This window comes from Suncus etruscus, chromosome 4 (assembly GCF_024139225.1).
Source record: "Suncus etruscus isolate mSunEtr1 chromosome 4, mSunEtr1.pri.cur, whole genome shotgun sequence".
NCBI lineage: Eukaryota > Metazoa > Chordata > Mammalia > Eulipotyphla > Soricidae > Suncus > Suncus etruscus.
Window position 1 is genome coordinate 118,598,974 of NC_064851.1, and position 17,960 is coordinate 118,616,933.

Below are 17,960 nucleotides of genomic sequence, written 5' to 3' on the forward strand. Positions count from 1 at the left end.
GTTATTTCTCTAACTGCAGGGACCGTTAGTTCTAGGGGTACTAACATTGTTACTGTTTCTTCTCAGAAATTTTAACTCTGTGAGGTTATTGTCTCCTAGCCCTTGGTCCCCATTAGAATATGAGCTCCCCAAGGCCAGCCTTTTTTTCTTTTCTGACCTCAGTCTCCTAAAGCCCTTGAATAATGCCTGTCCATGAAGACTCAAATATTGTTTGAATGAATGAAAGAGCTACTCAAGAACCATTAGAAAAAAAAGACTCTAAACCAAAATGAATGGCTTTTTAGATGCTGCCAACTTTTACATTCAAGCTGATGATTATTTTATTACCTACCTTAAGGTAGGTAATAAAATATGAGTGGCATATATGTATGTCACTGATCAATCCTGGTGTTAAGTCAAGAAGTTACTTTCCTAATATCAGAAGGACTCCATGTGATCATAGTGAGATTTTGTGTTTGTTTAGTTGTCTTAAACTTGGGATATCTCTCCCTGCCCCCCCAACCCCTATTGAAATAAAGATAATCTATCCCATGGATTAGCTCTTGAAGACTCTGGATTATTTAACTCTAATATAGAGAAAACTGATATTTTTGAGATAAATTTTCACCTTCTTGAGATTATTCCTTTGATTTCATTTGAGAAATGTAGGTTAGCTTTATTGTTAAAGATCCTTTTTGTTTGTTTTTTGTTTTGTTTGTTTGTTTTGGGGCCACACCCAGCAGCAATCGGGTTACTCCTGGCCCTGCACTCAGAAATCACCCCTGGCAGGCATGGGGGACCATATGGAATGCCGGGAATTGAACTCAGGTCAGCTGTGTGCAAGGCAAATGCCCTACAGCTGTGCCATCATTCCAGCCCCAAGGATCCTATTTTTTTTAAAAATGTAACTGCTGAGTTTTGTAACATTTAATCAGCAGCACATATTTAAGCAGGAACTGGACTGAGATATTCTTTGTTATTCTCAGTGTTTAGTATCAATCGCATGGCACATCTTGGGAGATGTTTCCAGGGTCAGGAATAAGATGGTCACAGCCTTGCCAGTGGTAAACCCTCTCTGTGGATTGGATCGCAGAGAATACCAGAGGCCTCGACTGTGAGTAGAGTCTCTCCTTTTATGGAGTTTGGAAAGTGGGAGATTTTTGTCTGTTTTTCAATACATTGGAAATGAAGGTTGAGAAAATTAAGAGGTTTGGAATTGCCAAGATGGTCCATGGAAAGCTAAGAATAGCGACATCAAGTCTCTGCTTGAGAGAATAATGAGAGGGGGAATGACTCGGGGTGGGGAAGGACCACAGGGAGTAATGAGAGCTGAGGACCAAAATAATAGTCTTTGATTTAATAATCAGGGTGGATTGAACAAGAGCCACTTATTTGTATTTTGCGTATATTCTTTTGCCTTAAAATTAAATCATGTTCAGCTGATTGAAACTATTTTTTCTACAAGAATTGTAGAAATTTATGTTGCTTAGCATCTCAGTTTGCCCTTTTGTTCTGAAGGAAATCAATTATGTTGTTGTTGTTGTTTTGTTTTGCCATACCCATTTGACGCTCTGGAATTACTTCTGGCTATGCGCTCAGAAATAGCTCTTGGCTTGGGGGGACCATATGGGACCCCAGGAGATCAAACCATGGTCAATTCTAAGCTAGTGCTTGCAAGGCAGATATTTTACCTCTAGTGCCACTGCTCCGGCTCCAGGAAATTAATTTTTACACTTGAATTTTAGATACAGTTGATAAATCAGTATAGGATAATTACTTCATTTCTTCACATCAAACTTTTTAATCTCTCATTTTGAGTACATTGTATACTGGGACATCTACTTCTGAGTAGCTTTTTTTTTTTTTTTTTTAGCATGGTGGAGTCTGTCTCATGGTACAGGTATAGTCTTCTTATCTTCTTCATGTTATCAGCTGTCTTGCTTGCCTCTTGCTCTGCCTAATGATAAAAAGGAACATTCAGCTCTGACTTCTGAATTTTCAAGGGCAGAGACAGGCCTCCTTTGAACTCTAGGAACAGCTACTAAGATATATGTCCAGAGACAACTTGAATGTCCCCTTCTCCTTCTCCATTGTTAGGTGAGGAACTGAGTTTTGGGTGGCTTGTGCACATCTATTATTCAACAGCCACTTTCAAACTTAAGAGTTTCCTTTTGAGTTCCATTAGGACAACATTCGGGCAGCTGAGATGCTGAAGATTGGTTAATGTTTATTGAGTTCTTACTGCATGGTTGGACAGTTTCCGGGACTCTGGTTAGTTTTATAGAACATAAAAACACAGATTTCCTGTAAAGCCTTAATCAGAGGCCAAGAATAATGATGCAATGGTGTCTGATGCCACAGTGTTTCCCCAAGGAACACTCAGATTCTTCAGAGTGACTCTGCTCAACACATACCCTGGCTCTTACTAGGGTGGCCTACTGATCATTCCTGGAAAACGTGCCTTAGAATTGCTGCTTTGTGACTCACCTGGGATATTTCTTAGTGCATTTATCAAGAGAAAGCCCACCCTTTCTTTAGAATCTCAGGGAAAGCTATCATTGCATTCCCTAATTCCCTCTGCAGAAATCCAATTTAACAACTCCTCCTCTCCCTTTGAACTTCTGCAGTGCTCAGTTTGTAGAAGCCCTACAGACCTGGCACATGGTGAGAGCTTGGTTCTGGGTGTAGATGATTAACTACCAGTTTCTTTTTGTTCGTTTGTTTTTGTTTTTGTTTGTTTTTGGACCATACCTGGTGACGCTCAGGGGTTACTCCTGGCTATGTGCTCAGAAGTCGCTCCTGGCTTGGGGGACCATATGGGACACCTGGGGATCGAACCACGGTCCATCCTAGGCTAGCGCAGGCAAGGCAGGCACCTTACCTCTAGCGCCACCACGCCGGCTCCGATTAACTACCAGTTTCTATGACTCTACAAGAAACGTACTGGTAGCTGAACTATGATTTAGTTAAATGGTTTTTTTTTCCCTACTTTTTTTTTTTAAAAAAAAAAACAAGTTATATGTCTTGTTTAGGAACAAACAGATGTGAATTGTGGTCTGTATCCCATGATCCACCACTGTTCCCAAGTTCTGCTCTGCTCAGCCTCCAAGCTCATAAGTTTAGTGCTCCAAATGCTGGGACAAAATCATTGCTATTATCAAGATTTGCTTAAGAAATGTACAAAACATTTTGATTTCTGTCAAGAAGAACAACTTCTCCAGTTCTTTATACAGGATAATTTCTAGAAGTGATTTACTAATCATTATAATCAGAGACTGCCCTTTATAAGAGAATCACCATTAAAACATAACTATATTCCAGTATTTTCTATTTAATATTTAAGTAGTTCCCTACATTGCTGTATGTACTCCAAAGTTTGAAGACATAAAATAAGTTCATTTTTATTAAGTGAGTGTTAATTTGTGTATTGTATGAAGAAGGCTGAGGAGTGTTCTGATCTCCTGAGAGCTCGTGTGCTTGTGCAGCATATAAATGGGATAAACAGAAGCATCTTGATTATGAAGTCTGTGGGGAACAAGTTTCTCTCTGATGAAACAGAAACTCCAGGAGAGTTTTTCCTGAGTGTGTAAACCAACATTGCCTTCCAGGATAAAGTTTATTGCCATGTACTTATTAGGCTGCACTTGTGTGGAGCAAAAATTTTTCTGTGCAGAGAAGGAAAATCTTCAAGTTCAAAGTTATTATAGTCACTGTTTTCTGTATTCTTCTGAGATTCCTTAGATGTGACTCTGCTCTTCACCTCTGTATCACTCACTCACTCACTCACTCACTCACTCGCTCACTCGCTCGCTCGCTCGCTCACACGCACACACACACACATGAAAGAATATAACACAGATTGTATGTATGTGTTTTGGCTATACCTGATTATGCTTAGAGCTTCTGGTTCTGTGCTGAGGGATCACTCTTGGCATAGCTCGGGAGGGAATATGGGGTTCCAGAGATCAAACCCATATTAGCTGTGTGCAAGACAAGCATCCTGCCTGTTGTTGTCTCTCCAGCCCATGCCCCCCCATGGGGGGGATTGGGGTTTGGGGACCACATCAGGTGATGCTCAGGGATTACTCCTGGCTCTGCACTCAGGAGTCACTTGTGGCAGTGCTTGGAGACCACATGGGATACTGGGAATTGAATCCGTGATGGTCACATGCAAGGCAAGTGCCCTATTTGCTGTACTATTGCTCCAGCTCTATCCACAAATTCTTTGAGTTCTAAGATGAAGATAAATAATGTTCCACTGGCTCATTAATTGATTTTGGCTCAGTGTGGAATTTTTATCTGTATCATTTCTCATTTAAATTATTTTATATAAATTTAATGAGATTATATATTTTTTTACTTTCTGATATTTCTTTAGTACTCCTGCCTCTAGTTAGAGCTTCTTGAAAAGAAATAAATATATCATTGGAATGTCTCTCATGGATATTTCTTTATGTGTGTACTTGGTGAACAAACACTGAAATAGAAAGAAACCTAATATACAACCTAGAGAACTCTGACCTTTCTGATTACAGTGTACTGGACTAAGTCCAGTTTTTAATTTATCTCTCTAGCCCTGTAGATTAGATTATAGAAGTTAGATTATAGATCTGTTGCATCAAAATGGGTATTGCTACCTCGTATCTTACCCATGGCTACAGCATTTCCACCCTCTTTACAGCAGTTTTCTACACATTCTGTGTCAGTGGTATTATTCTCATTGTTTCTCTTCTTTTGCTGTAGCGTTGTCTTCCTGTCTCTCTTTCATCCTTTAGGAACATATTTATTTCATCTATTTCAGTTCACTTTCCTCCTGCCCTTTTTGTGTAGGAGAACGATCAGCTTGCTGGAAGGGGCTGGATCAGTAGCGCAGGGTGTAAAGCGTCTGCCTTGCACACGCTAGCCTAGGATGGACCGCGGTTCGATCCCCCAGCATCCCATATGGTCCTCCAAGCCAGGAGCGATTTTTGAGCATATAGCCAGGAGTAACCCCAGAGCGTCACTGGGTGTGTCTCTTCCCCAAAACAAAACAAAACAAAACAAAACAAAACAGTTTATGCTGGGGATGGATTGATAGTATAATAGGGCAGAACATTTACCTTGCTAGTGGCTGACCTGGGTTCAGTCACCAGAGCCTGCTAATAGTGATCCCTGAGCACAGAGCCAGGAGTAAGCTCTGCACATAACTGGATGTAGTCCCAAACAAAATGAAACACAGCACAATCATAAGCGTTTGGCTCAGAAACATAAGTGCTTGCCCTGCAAGCATGAGACTGCAACTTTGATCCCCAGCAGAAGCCCAGATGCGCCTAGTACAATCCCAGTTGCTATTGGGATCTCCAGCACAGCACAATCAACTGTGTGTCCCCAAGGAACTCCATAGCAAAAATGTGCTTGAGCCCCACTGCTATGTATGACCCTTGGCAAGCACTGCACCCAAGCATGTATGACTTGAGTCACTTCAACAGCAACACTAGCTGTATGCCTTCTCTTTGGGTTATAGTTCTTCTACCAATGTCCTTCCTTCTAAGGGATCTTTACCTACTCTCATTGCTCTATTTTATTTATTTATTTTTTGTTTGTTTGGGGCCATACTGGGTGATACTCAGGGGTTTCTCCTGGCTCTGCCCTCAGGAATCACTCCTGGTAGTACTTGGGTGACTATATGTGCTGGTCATGTGCAAAGCTAGCACTTTACCCACTTTCTGTCGCTCCAGACCCTGACTACTTCTTATTCCTTGCACTTTGCTTTTGATCATTTCAGTTCCTAGAATTGCCCCTGACTGATCTCTCACTGCCTTTGCTTACCTTTTCTTTGTTGTTTTGTACATTCACTAACATCTATTACTAATCTCTTCCCCACTTTCCATCCCCAGCTGACCATACCACTGCATTCTTGCTCCTCTTTCTTTTCCCTTTCTGTGGTTATCTTGACTGTAGGTCACACATACTGGGTCCAGGGCTTGCACATTTGCACACTTGTATTTGTGGTACCCTAGGGGCTACATGCTCAGAGTCAGTGCTTGCATACTTGAGTCGCGATGCTCTAACTAACTCTGGGTTTTCCAAATGTCAGTCCATCCAGAAAATGCTCAGTGTGTGTAGAGCAGATCTGGACTCAGACTCTGTCACTAAATGACCTGTGCTTGCAGCTTCCACTTTTTTTTTTTTTTTTTTTTTTGTGGTTTTTGGGTCACACCCAGCAGTGCTCAGGGGTTATTTCTGGCTCCGGGCTCAGAAATTGCTCCTGGCAGGCACAGAGGACCATATGGGACGCCGGGATTCGAACCGATGACCTCCTGCATGAAAGGCAAACACCTTACCTCCATGCTATCTCTCCGGCCCCGCAGCTTCCACTCTTTACCAGCCTCATCTCCCTCTTTTATTTTCACAGTGTTGCCTGATTGGTCTTTGGAAATTTTCCCCATTATTTCATAGTCTGAGATTCTTATCGCTTTTTTCCTTTCCCTCCTACTTCTACCATTTTCTCACTTTGTCCTTCCTATATTAGGACCCCTCCTCCCCACCATATCATTTATCATTGGCTTTCTGAGTAGTTTGATTTTTAAGTAGAGATGATTTTGTATTGGCCCAATTTCTAATTCTTCCTTCAAAATTCAAGTGACATCCACAATGCTTTTTTCTTGAGAGGGTGTATACACTCTGCCTGTTCCCTCGTCTCCAGTTATTGACACCATACCCCACTACTGAGTTCATGAACCTGCATCTTCTCCACTTCTTATTAGAAATTCAACTATTTCCTAAGTCCTCTTTATTTCCCAACTAGGGGAAAGAGATGTGCTCTATGGAACCCTTCACTCCACCTCAATACTCTATCTGGCTTATGCTAGTAACTCATGAACTTTTTATGAATATCTATTATATTTGATTCTGGTCCCAATGGAGTGGGAAAAGAGGTCTGTAATTTTTGGATTTCAGTGAGGTGGGTTTTGTTGTTGTTGTTGTTTGTTTTTGTTTTGTTTTGGAGCCACACCTGGCAGAACATAGGGACTACTTCTAGCTTTGTGCTTTGGAGTTACTCTCAGTAGTTGTCTGGGGCCCATGCAGGACCAAGGATCAAGTCAGGGTTCACACATGCAAAGCACATATTCTAGCTGTTTGCATTATCTCTGTAGCCTGGATGGGATTTTTGTGTTGTATTAGGAAAGAACTTTGTACTTTCCATGGAGATAAAGCTTTGCAGATCATTAAGTCCCAACTCCTTTTACATTTGAGAAGTAGGAAGCACACTCAAGGTAAAGTTGCTCAAAGCAATGAAGCAGTTTTCAGGGTGAACTGGGATTTGCTTAGTAAACTGTGAAAGGAACTTTTCATATCACACTTCATAGATTCAGAGCACTTGAGCCCACACTTGTTTCTGCCCGGGGTCTGCAGAATGGGCAGCGCCTTCCCATTGAACATACTAGACAGACAGTAGCTGTGGACGAATGGGTGGATGGGTGAATCTCCGACACTATCCCAAGATACCTCAACATAGAGGACAGCAATCTGACTCTAGACTCAGCATTTCAGCTTTAAGTCCACAGTAATTTTTGTCGTTCTCTCTGCTAGTCCTTTTTTCAGCTGCCTGAGCTAAAAGTGCATCCTTTCTTCATACTTAAACTGACCCACAATCCCATGCTTGTGGCTGCTGAATACTTGAAATGATGAAACTGGTCTAGATGGAGATGTGATGGGACATATATGACACATAGGGCTGCAAAGTATATACATATATGTGTGTGTGTGTATGTGTATATTTACAAATATATACAGGAGCTAGAGAGATAGTACTCAGCTTATAAGACCTTGCAAGCAGCAGATCCAAGCTTGCTTTCTCGACAACACCCCATTAGATTCCCTAAGCCCACCAGGAATGCAGATCCCTGAGTGTGGGGCCAAGAGTAATCCCTGAGAACTGCTAGGTATGGTCCCCCAAACAAAACTAACAACAACAATATAGAAGGGCTAGAGCGATAGTGCAGTGGCATGGCGTTTGCCTTGCACGCAGCTGACCCAGGACGGACCTCTGTTCCATCCCCGGCATCCCATATGGTCCCCCAAGCCAGGAGAGATTTCTGAGCGCATAGCCAGGAGTAACTCCTGAGCGTCACTGGGTGTAGCCCAAAAGCAAAACAAACAAGCAAACAAAAAATAGAGATAGACATAAAAGGCATATAACTATTTCAATAGTTCTTTATAATTACAAGTTGAAAGTGTGTGTATATGTATATGTATAATATCTTAGATGAGATTGGGTTAAGTAAAATATGCTAAGATCAATTTCACCTTTCTTTTTTGGGGGGAGGGCAAACCACAACTAACTTGACTTAGGACTTACTTTTGACTTTGCTCAAGGATCATCCCTGGCAAAGCTCAGGAACAATATGAGGAGCTGGGGTCTGAACCCAGGCTGGCTTCCCTGCTCTCCTCTCAGGCCCTTTTCTCTGTCTTTGGTTCTTGCATTAAGCCCTTATGATGGGCTTAGATGGTGGAGATGGAGGCCTTTGTCCTTAGGCCCCGGCCACTTGGCTCCATCCCCCATTAACCGGCAGGTCATCATCTTCAGGTGGTCGTGGTGGGAATCAGACTCACTCAGACAGGCTTCAGGAAGTATCAGCTTTATTCATTCCCTATCCACCACTTGTGTGGTCAATCTTAACCATTCAAGCATGCTATCCTTAGCTTGCCCTGCATCTTAACTTCTTTCAGCCATCTTTCCTCTGACCTCCATGCTGGCAAAGACCTTAATCCAGGGGTCTCAAACTCAATTTACCTGGGGGCCACAGGAGGCAAAGTCGGGGTGAGTCAGGGCTGCATAAGGGATTTCGCTTACTGAATATTCGCAATAAAAAAATCGCATTAGTAAGGAAAAAATCGCAAAAAATCGCATTAAACATTTGCATACCCCGAACGGAACAATTCGAGGTATGCGATGTTTAATGCGATTTTTTCTTACTAATGCGATTTTTATTGCAATTATGCGGTACATGAATAATTGCGAATACTGCGATATTTGAAGGCCAGCCGCGGGCCACAAAATGTTGTACGGAGGGCCACAAACAGCTTGCGCTAGGAGTTTGAGACCCCTGCCTTAATCCCTTTGGTCAAAGGCCTTATCTAACCTTCCCAAGACCCCTCCCAGGAATGGGCAGGGTCTTGCAGGTAAAGATACACGTAATATCTACCCAAGACACCACCCAGAAATGGGCGGGTCTTGCAGGTAGTTACCAGTAAATACCGGGTGGAGTCTCATCTGGTCTTTTCCAATATGGCTACTAGAAAGCTTTATATCTACCTGTGCCTTTTGTTGGACAGAGCTAGTCTTAAGATAACCTGCACTCTGTTCTAAGAAACCAATAATTGTTTCTTTTTTTGTTTTGTTTTGTTTTGTTTTTGGGTTACACCTGGCAGTGCTCAGGGGTTACTCCTGGCTCTACACTCAGAAATCGCTCCTGGCAGGCTCGGGGGATTATATGTGATGCTGGGATTCAAACCACCATCCTTCTGAAAACAAGGCAAACACCCTACCTCCATGCTATCTCTCCAGCCCCAGAAACCAATAATCTTATTCATTCAACAAATATTTCCAGAGATGGACCTGTTACCACACAGAGACTTTCAGATTGCCAAAGGTCCCTGGATCAGCCCCTTCCATTTGTCAGTGACTCCTCTTTTGGGGTTAGTCTCTGTTGCTCTTATATTTGGATCATCCCAAACCAACCAAAAGCCTTATTACCTAAATTGCAGAAAAGAATAGAAGTTTTTTTTTTTAATAGAAAAATTCCACATTGCCATGCATTACTTGAAAAACCTTATTTTGTAGAGAACTTAATGTGAGGCCAAATGTTTTCCCCTCTGCTCAGGGGAAGGTAGCAAATGGCAAAAGTTTTGTCCCCTGGCATCTGTTCCCTGATTGTCTTCTAAGTGTTGACTCTGGAAGAGGCACAAGGGACCTCAAAGCACAGCACAGAATTGAAGGACTCCCTTTAAAATGTAACACATAGGGAAGGAATTATAGACCCTCCAACTGGGTGATGCCATAGTCGCTAACTATGTGGGAAAAGCCATCCCCACCTATCCTTCAACAAGTGTCCTTGTGCTTCTGTGATGGACTAAAAAGAGAGGGAGGAAGGCTGGGGGAAAGAGGATGGAAGAATAAATCTCCAAACATGTTATTTTCTTTAAAAAAAAATGGAGTACAAGCGTAAAGCATGATCATTAAATTGGAATCATGGAAAAGATGGATAAATTGGTAGCATAAAATAAGTTGTGTTTAACATACACATATCAAGTTAAAGAATTGGAACTGTATTTCTAACTTGATTATATATACAAATATTTGTACATTTGTTAAAAAAAATACAAATTTGGGGCCGGAGTGGTGGCGCAGTGGTAGGGCATTTACCTTGTATGCAGCTGAACCTAGGATAGACCGCGGTTCAATTCCCCCAGCGCCCCATATGATCCCCCAAGCCAGGAGCAATTTCTGAGCGCAGGAGCCAGAAGTAACCCCTGAGCGTCACCGGGTGTGGCCAAAAAAAAAAAAAAAACACAAAACAAAACAAAAAACAAAACCCAGAAAATAAAACAAAAAAACTAAAGAAAACAAATTTGCTTATTTTTAGCTTCACATTCCAATGGTGCTCAGGAGCTCCTGATTTTCTGCTTAGGGATCACCCTTTGCAGTGCTTAGGTTAGTCAGGGATCAAACCTGGATTGACCATGTCAAAGCAAGTGCCCTGCCTGCTCTACTTTCTCTCTGGCCCCTAAAGAAAAATTGTATCATAAAAAGACATATAGAAATCTTAAAAATAAATACCAATGATCTAGTTTAAGTAAAGAGATAAAGTGATAAGTAATCATCAAAAAATACATGCCTAATTAAAAATATGAACTAAAGTAATATAGTATTGTTTCTTAGCTTTCCAGCTAATTGAGAATTTAAAAAGAAATCAAATCCTCATACTGTTTAACAACAAAGGGAAATGAGGATTTTTAATACACTTTTGGAAGCAGACCTTATATTTACACAACGTCATATGTCAAATATATTTCAATTAAAAAGCACACTGTTGGAAGTGATGAAAATTGTCACCTTTTTTCAATGCCATTTGGCAACAGTTTTCCAAAAAGTGGTTCAAGCTAACACTTTGATGTTAACAATTTCACTTTGGGGAGCTTTTCCTGCAGATGTGCGTGCTCAAGCTTGCCAAGATAGAGTGAGTGATGACATCTCTCTGCAATGGGACACTCTGCTATCAGCCTGTCTCTGTGCATGACAGGGAAAGATGCTTATGAGATATTGATGAAGGAGTGAATGCATGCTACCCTTGAACAGCATATTTGTTTCAATGACATGGATTCTCTTTGTTCTAGATGTTTTTGGGGGATGAATTGTAAGAAAAATTTGGATTTCTGTTTTTGTTTTTTTAGATTTTTAAAATTGATTTAAACACCATGTTTTACAAGATTGTTTATAATACACTTGACTTTCTTTTTAACAGTTAGTCATGATTGATTTTCAGTCATACAATGTAGAGCACCCTTCACCAGCACAATTTTCCCTCCACCAATGTCCCCAGTTTCCTCCCATCCTCCTCTGTCCTATATCCTGCTTGCCTCTGTGGCAAACAATTTTCTTCTCTCTCACTCTTTCTCTCTCTTTCTCCCTCTCTTTCTCTCTCATTTTCACTCTCCTTTTTTTCCTTTTAGACACTGTGGTTTGCAATATTGTTACTAAAGGGGTACCATGCCCATTGATTTATCTCCTTTCAGCACCCAGTTCTTGTCTAGAGTGATCATTTCCAACTATCATTGTCATAATGCTCCTGTATCTGCCCTATCTGCCCTTCCTCGTACTTTGTGGTAATCTTCTATCAAGGACTAGTCTTTCTGGCACAGCATTGTTTCTGAATATTATTACAATATTGTCTTTTTTTTTCTATTTTCCACAAATGAGTGTGATCATTCTCTGTTTATCCCTCTCCCTCTGACTCATTTTGCTCAACATATGGAGTTCCCATATGATTCATCAGTACCACTCCTGGGAATATACTTTAGCAGCCCCAAAACATATGCAGAAAAGCCATTTCAATTTCCATGTTCATTGCACCACTATTCACAATAATCAGAATCTTGAAACAACTCAAGTGCCCAAGAACAGAAGACTGGCCAAAGAAACAGTGGTACTATGGAATGGAGTACTATGCAGCTGTTAAGAGAAATGAAGTCATGAAATTTCCTTATACATGGATGGATATGGAGAATATTATGTTGAGCGAAATCAGTCCAGATTTTTTATTGCCTCCAATTGTTGCATTACTGCAAGGGTCACCTGCAGTATGTACCACCGTCTTCTTTTGTGTTAAAAGTCAATAAAATAGCTTTTAAAATATGCATGAAAGTAGTTTTCTGAGTTGTTGCACTTGCTGCATCTGGGAAGCAGGTTGTGGGGAAACAGGTGTGGAAACTAGATGAGATCTTTCACTTATCATTTCAAAATTCCCTACTGGTTCCTATAATTTTTTTTTTATTTAAACACTATGATTACAGGGCCCGGAGAGATAGCACAGTGGCGTTTGCCTTGCAAGCAGCCGATCCAAGACCAAAGGTGGTTGGTTCGAATCCTGGTGTCCCATATGGTCCTCCGTGCCTGCCAGGAGCTATTTCTGAGCAGACATCCAGGAGTAACCCCTGAGCACCGCCGGGTGTGGCCCAAAAACCAACCCCCCCCCAAAAAAAAAAAACCACTACGATTACAAACTTGCTCATATTTTAGTTTCAGTAGTACAATATATGCCATCCTTCACCCATGAACATTTCCCACCACTAATGTCCCTGATTTCCCTCCACAACCTCCTCTCTGCCTGTCTCTGGAGCAGCTTCTCTCTCTCTCTCTCTCTCTCTCTCTCTCTCTCTCTCTCTCTCTCTCTCTCTCTCTCTCTCTCTCTCTCTCTCTCTCTCTCTCTCTCTCTCTCTCTCTCCCTCCCTCCCTCTCTCCCTCTCTCTCTCTCTTCCTCCCTCTCTCCCTCCCTCCCTCCCTCCTTTAGACACTGGTTTTGTGCATCACTTTATCTCCATGCAACACCCAGTTATTGTTTCAAGTGGTCCATTCTAGTTATCATTGTCATATTGGTCTCTTCTTTGCCCTAACTTTAGTGCTCTACTATGTGTAGCAAGCTTCCTACCATGGACTTGTCCACCTGGCCCTCCTCTCTATTATCTCTGGATATTATTATACGGGTTCCTTTTTTTAAAAATAATACGCACATCACTCTTATAATGGTATCTGAAAAGTCTTGAATTGAGAGGTGTGAAATTTTACTTTTAGAAACATAGACAGTGTTGGAAACCATTACCTCAATTAAGAAAAAAAGGAAAAAGCTCTTATTTGCCACTTATTGAAAAACTATTGTATTCAGGGTCACTCAAGTGGGTTGCAAAACAGAATAGATTTCTCTCTTCATGTCTACTATTTATATTCTTTGTTGCTCACAAAATAGAGGAAAGTCATCTGAAAATAAATCAGATAAGATAGTGATTATTCAACTTAGTTCTCATTAGCTGTTTATTTTTAAAAGAAAATGTTTTATCTTTTAAAATAGCCATATTTTCTTTAGCAGCAATGGCTAACACGCAAAAAAATGAATTCTGTCATATTTATTTATTTATATTGACTGAGTTATTGGCTGGGGTTCTGAGATGGATAGCACTGTTATTGGTGGTTTCTCATGCATATAATTCCAATATCACTCCACTACCAGTTAATTTTGCCATATTTTAAACGGATGTAGCATTGTTTTAGAATATTATATAGATTGAATGAGCACATACTTAAAATTAGTATCTCTATGTACAATATTATAGCTATGCTGTGTTTATTCCTGGTTGTGTTCTCAGGGATAACTCTTGATAAGGCAGATATGGGGTGCCAAGAATTGAACCTGAGTTCACTGCATGTAATTCAAGCACACTTTCTTTTGTATTTCTTTGATATCTTATGTTGATTATTATTATTATTATGTTATGTTGATTATTATTCTTTATTCTGTCAGTATGATATTTAATTTTGTCCCATTATGCTTCTGATAATTCTCAGAATAATTCTAAAATTGTGAGTTTTCCCATAAAGGTATAGTAGAATTTCTAAAATCAACAAATTCTTTAGTCTATTCTGAAGTACTGAATTTTTTGGGGGGAGGGGGCCACACCCGGCGTTGCTCAGGGATTACTCCTGGCTGTCTGCTCAGAAATAGCTCCTGGCAGGCATGGGGGATCATAGGGACACCGGAATTTGAACCGACCACCTTTGGTCCTGGATTGGCTGCTTGCAAGGCAAACGCTGCTGTGCTATCTCTCCGGGCCCCCTTTTTGTTTTTTTGTTTGTTTTGTTTAGTACTGAATTTTTTTAATGTAGCATACAGCCTAGTTATTCTCAAGTATTCCTTATGAGGTGCTTAGAAGAAGATAGTTTTGGGTAAAACTTTATTTTGCAAGTGATAAGTGTCTCCCAGACTTAAAGGCAGTAGCTAGATAAGTGCCATGGAAAGTTTATACCATCAGTTCAAACATTCATAAATGCACTTTTAAAACTCAAACTCCCATTAAAAGCTGTCAAATTCTTGCTTTTCTGCTGTTTCTGAAGGTTAAGTTATACTTCCAACAGAAGCTTTTTAAATTTCTGCCTATATATTGCTGCAACCAAATAGGTTTTATCTTTTTTCCTTAAATGTATAAAGGCCATGTCTAGAAGAAGTTGAAAGTAAATTTGAAATCTGACAATACCCTAGTAGGTATTAATGCCCACATGTAAAAATGAGATGCAGCTAATTATCTTATGAGAGGTGTAGACTGAAATAAAAAAAATGAATCACACCTGTTTAAAATAAGATTAGGCATTATACATGTGAAGAGCCAAAAGAGGTTTTTAAAAAAAAAATCATAGATTTCAACCCCCTCATTTTGTAGATGAGTAAGTTGCTACCAAGAGAGGAGAGGTGAAATAATTTCTTAAAGATCATAAGGTTCGTTAACGATTTTGTTTGTTTGTCTTCTGAATATATCATTTAGTTCTCGCACCCATGATGGGCCTCCTGTATTTACTTGATTCTGTATATTTAGACATTTTTAAACGTAACAACCCTGTGGCCCAGAAATCCCCCTCCTAGGCATGACCTAATTTCTTGATTTGTGCTTATGTCTACCAGAAGACATAGGCAAGATAATTCATCCAGCATTGGTTGTTTCGGTGCGGACAGTTGCTGTTATGGCCTTCCTGCCTATGATTCTTGAAAATTGATCATGTGGAAAAACTCCTTAAAGTCTGAAGAAGAGGCATGCTTGGGGTTGAAAAAGATGTACCCTGCTAATTATAGATCAGACAGGCCAGATGAATTTGAGTCTCTAGGGAACCACGGGAACAAATTGTTAATCAATTTGCAACCATCTCTAAATGCTCTGGCAACCAAGCTCAGATAAATGTAGTGCTGAGAGCAGCCACTTAGACAGGTTCACTGTTAAATATGGACTGACAGGAGTTCCATTCTCCTAGTAGGATGCTAGTGACAGCAGCATGAAAAAAAAAAAAAACCATAGCCATTCTCATTTAGGTGGGTCAGAAATTGCATTGAGCTGTATATTACTTTATCCAACAGCTTTTATGAAGCATATTTTAATTTTAAGGGGATTTGGGGCACCGCTCAGAGCTCTATGCTCAGGGACCACTCCTTGCAAGGTTTAGGAACTATGTAGTGCCTGAGATCAAACTCAGGTCAGCTGTGTGCAAGGCAAGCATCTTACCTTCTATGCTGTGTCCCTTTTCATCTTACATTTATTGTTTTGAGAAATCAAATTCAATGTTCTTTATTTTCATTGGGTAGTCACTAGGTATTATATGTAGCTTGAGATGTTGACACTCTGGAAACTCTTTGTTTTACTTTTGGGAAAGCAAAACATGTTATTTCCTGCCATGTTAGGCTTCTCAGCTTTTGGACCCCTTTTGTTCTCTTTTTAACACTGGACAATTTTTCTAATTGGCACATAAGCTTACCAACTGGACTGGAGTCACATCCTGCTCTGTTATGATAGAAAATATAAGTGTTATTATGGAGATAGGACACTTGCCTTGCATGCAGAAAGTCGGTGGTTCAAATCCCGGCATCCCATATGATCCCCTGAGCCTGCCAGGAGCGATTTCTGAGCATAGAGCCAGGAGTAACCCAGGTGTGACCCAAAAACCAAAAACCAAAAATAAAATAAAATAAAATATAAGCACATAGGGAAATAGCTACCATGATGTTTGACCTTTCCCCAAAATACATCAAGCTTTCATCAACATTTTTGTGAGGTTTCTCAAAAATACATGGCGGCAAGAGGTTAATTTATATGAAAGTATATGAGTTAATATTTAATGGCTTCTTTCTTTGTCTTATCAATTTTACCAGTCCCCAAAATGCCCCTTCATTATTCTTCTGTGTTCTGAGCAAATAGCCATCTTTAAAGGGCCACAGAGCATTCACTCAGACAGATGTGCCCTTTTAAACTGCTCTTCCCTAGTGCTCATCAGTGAGCCTAAATAAACCTTCGTTTGTTCCTGCAGATTAAAAAATAAAGAGACATTCTAAAGTATATTGGGGGTAAAAACTTTCTCAACCATGTCACTCTTGCTTTCGTCTCATTGATTCTCGATTTAACACCCATTGAAAATAAATCCCAGTGCGTCCTGGTGAACCAGCTGATCTTGTGTATTTTTGTCACTCTGCAGTTTAACTCCGCAGCCAAGCAGCTCATAGAATGGGACAAACCTCCCGCACCGGGAGCTGATGCTGGAGAAGGCAGCTCCATGGCAGCCCAGAGTGCCCCTGCTCCCAAGCACTGCGATACCAAGAAGAACACCAAAAAGCGCCATTCCTTCACGTCCCTCACCATGGCCAGCAAGTCCTCGCAGGCCTCCCAGAACCGCCACTCCATGGAGATCAGCCCTCCCGTCCTCATCAGCTCCAGCAACCCCACTGCTGCTGCCCGCATCAGCGAACTGTCCGGCCTCTCGTGCAGTGCCCCTTCTCAGGTGAGTCTTCCACCTGAAGGAATGGAAGGAGCCTTCTGGGCGCACGGTGAAGCATGCTTGGTCGTGGGCTGGAAAAGAGGGGTTAGTTTAGCCTCCAGAGGCTCTCAGGCAGCCACGCCTTTCTTTATTTTGTAGGTGGAAAATGGAATTAGTGAGAGTGTAGACCCAGAAATACATAGATTTTCACCCTGCCCCCCAAGAAAACAATAGGAGTTAAAAGGATTTAATAAATATTGTCATCAGTTTCACCAAGTCATTGCTCAGTTTTACTGTACTGTCTTTTACAAAGCTGTTTTGGGAGAACTTTCCCAAAGTTTGGAATATCCCAAAGTTCTAAAAATTTGATCCAGACTGAAGTAGTTGTGGGTCAGACCTTAACAGTCTTAGAACTGCAACCTCTGAAATTCAGCCATGTATTTGGGCTTTCTGGGAAGTATAGAGAAAGGAAGGGTGACAGGAAGCAGCTGTTAGGTGAGAAATTGATTAGGCACCTTTTGAAAGATCATTACTTTGTCACAACTTTAAAAATGCCTTTAAAATTAGGGTCAGAGTTGGGGCTGAAGAAATAGTACAGCAGTAGGGCATTTGCCTTGCATGTGGTTGACCTAGGATGGACCTGGATTTAATCCCCAGCATCCCATATGGTCTCCTGAGCCAGAAGCGATTTCTGAGCAAATAGCCAGGAGTAACCCCTGAGCGTCACTGGCTGTGACGCTGGCCCAAAAACTAGAAAAAGAAAATTAGGGTCAGAGTGATGGCACAGTAATGGGGCATTTGCCTTGCATGTGGCCAATCCTAGATGGACTATAGTTTGATTCCGGCATCCCATATAGTCCCCTTAGCCTGCCAGGTGCGATTTCTGAGCACAGACACACAGACCTAGGAGCATTGCCAGGCGTGGCCCAAAAACAAA

At 41.0% G+C, this 17,960-nt stretch overlaps 1 protein-coding gene across 1 annotated transcript in view; it reads left to right on the plus strand.

Annotated features, from left to right (window-relative positions):
- The window catches only part of SH3RF1 (SH3 domain containing ring finger 1), a 189,987-nt gene that overhangs the window by 128,112 nt on the left and 43,915 nt on the right, over window positions 1-17,960 (plus strand). Inside the window, exon 5 of the mRNA XM_049771292.1 lies at window positions 16,745-17,047. Coding sequence (XP_049627249.1) covers window positions 16,745-17,047 — 303 coding nt within the window. The remainder of the gene's footprint in view (window positions 1-16,744; window positions 17,048-17,960) is intronic.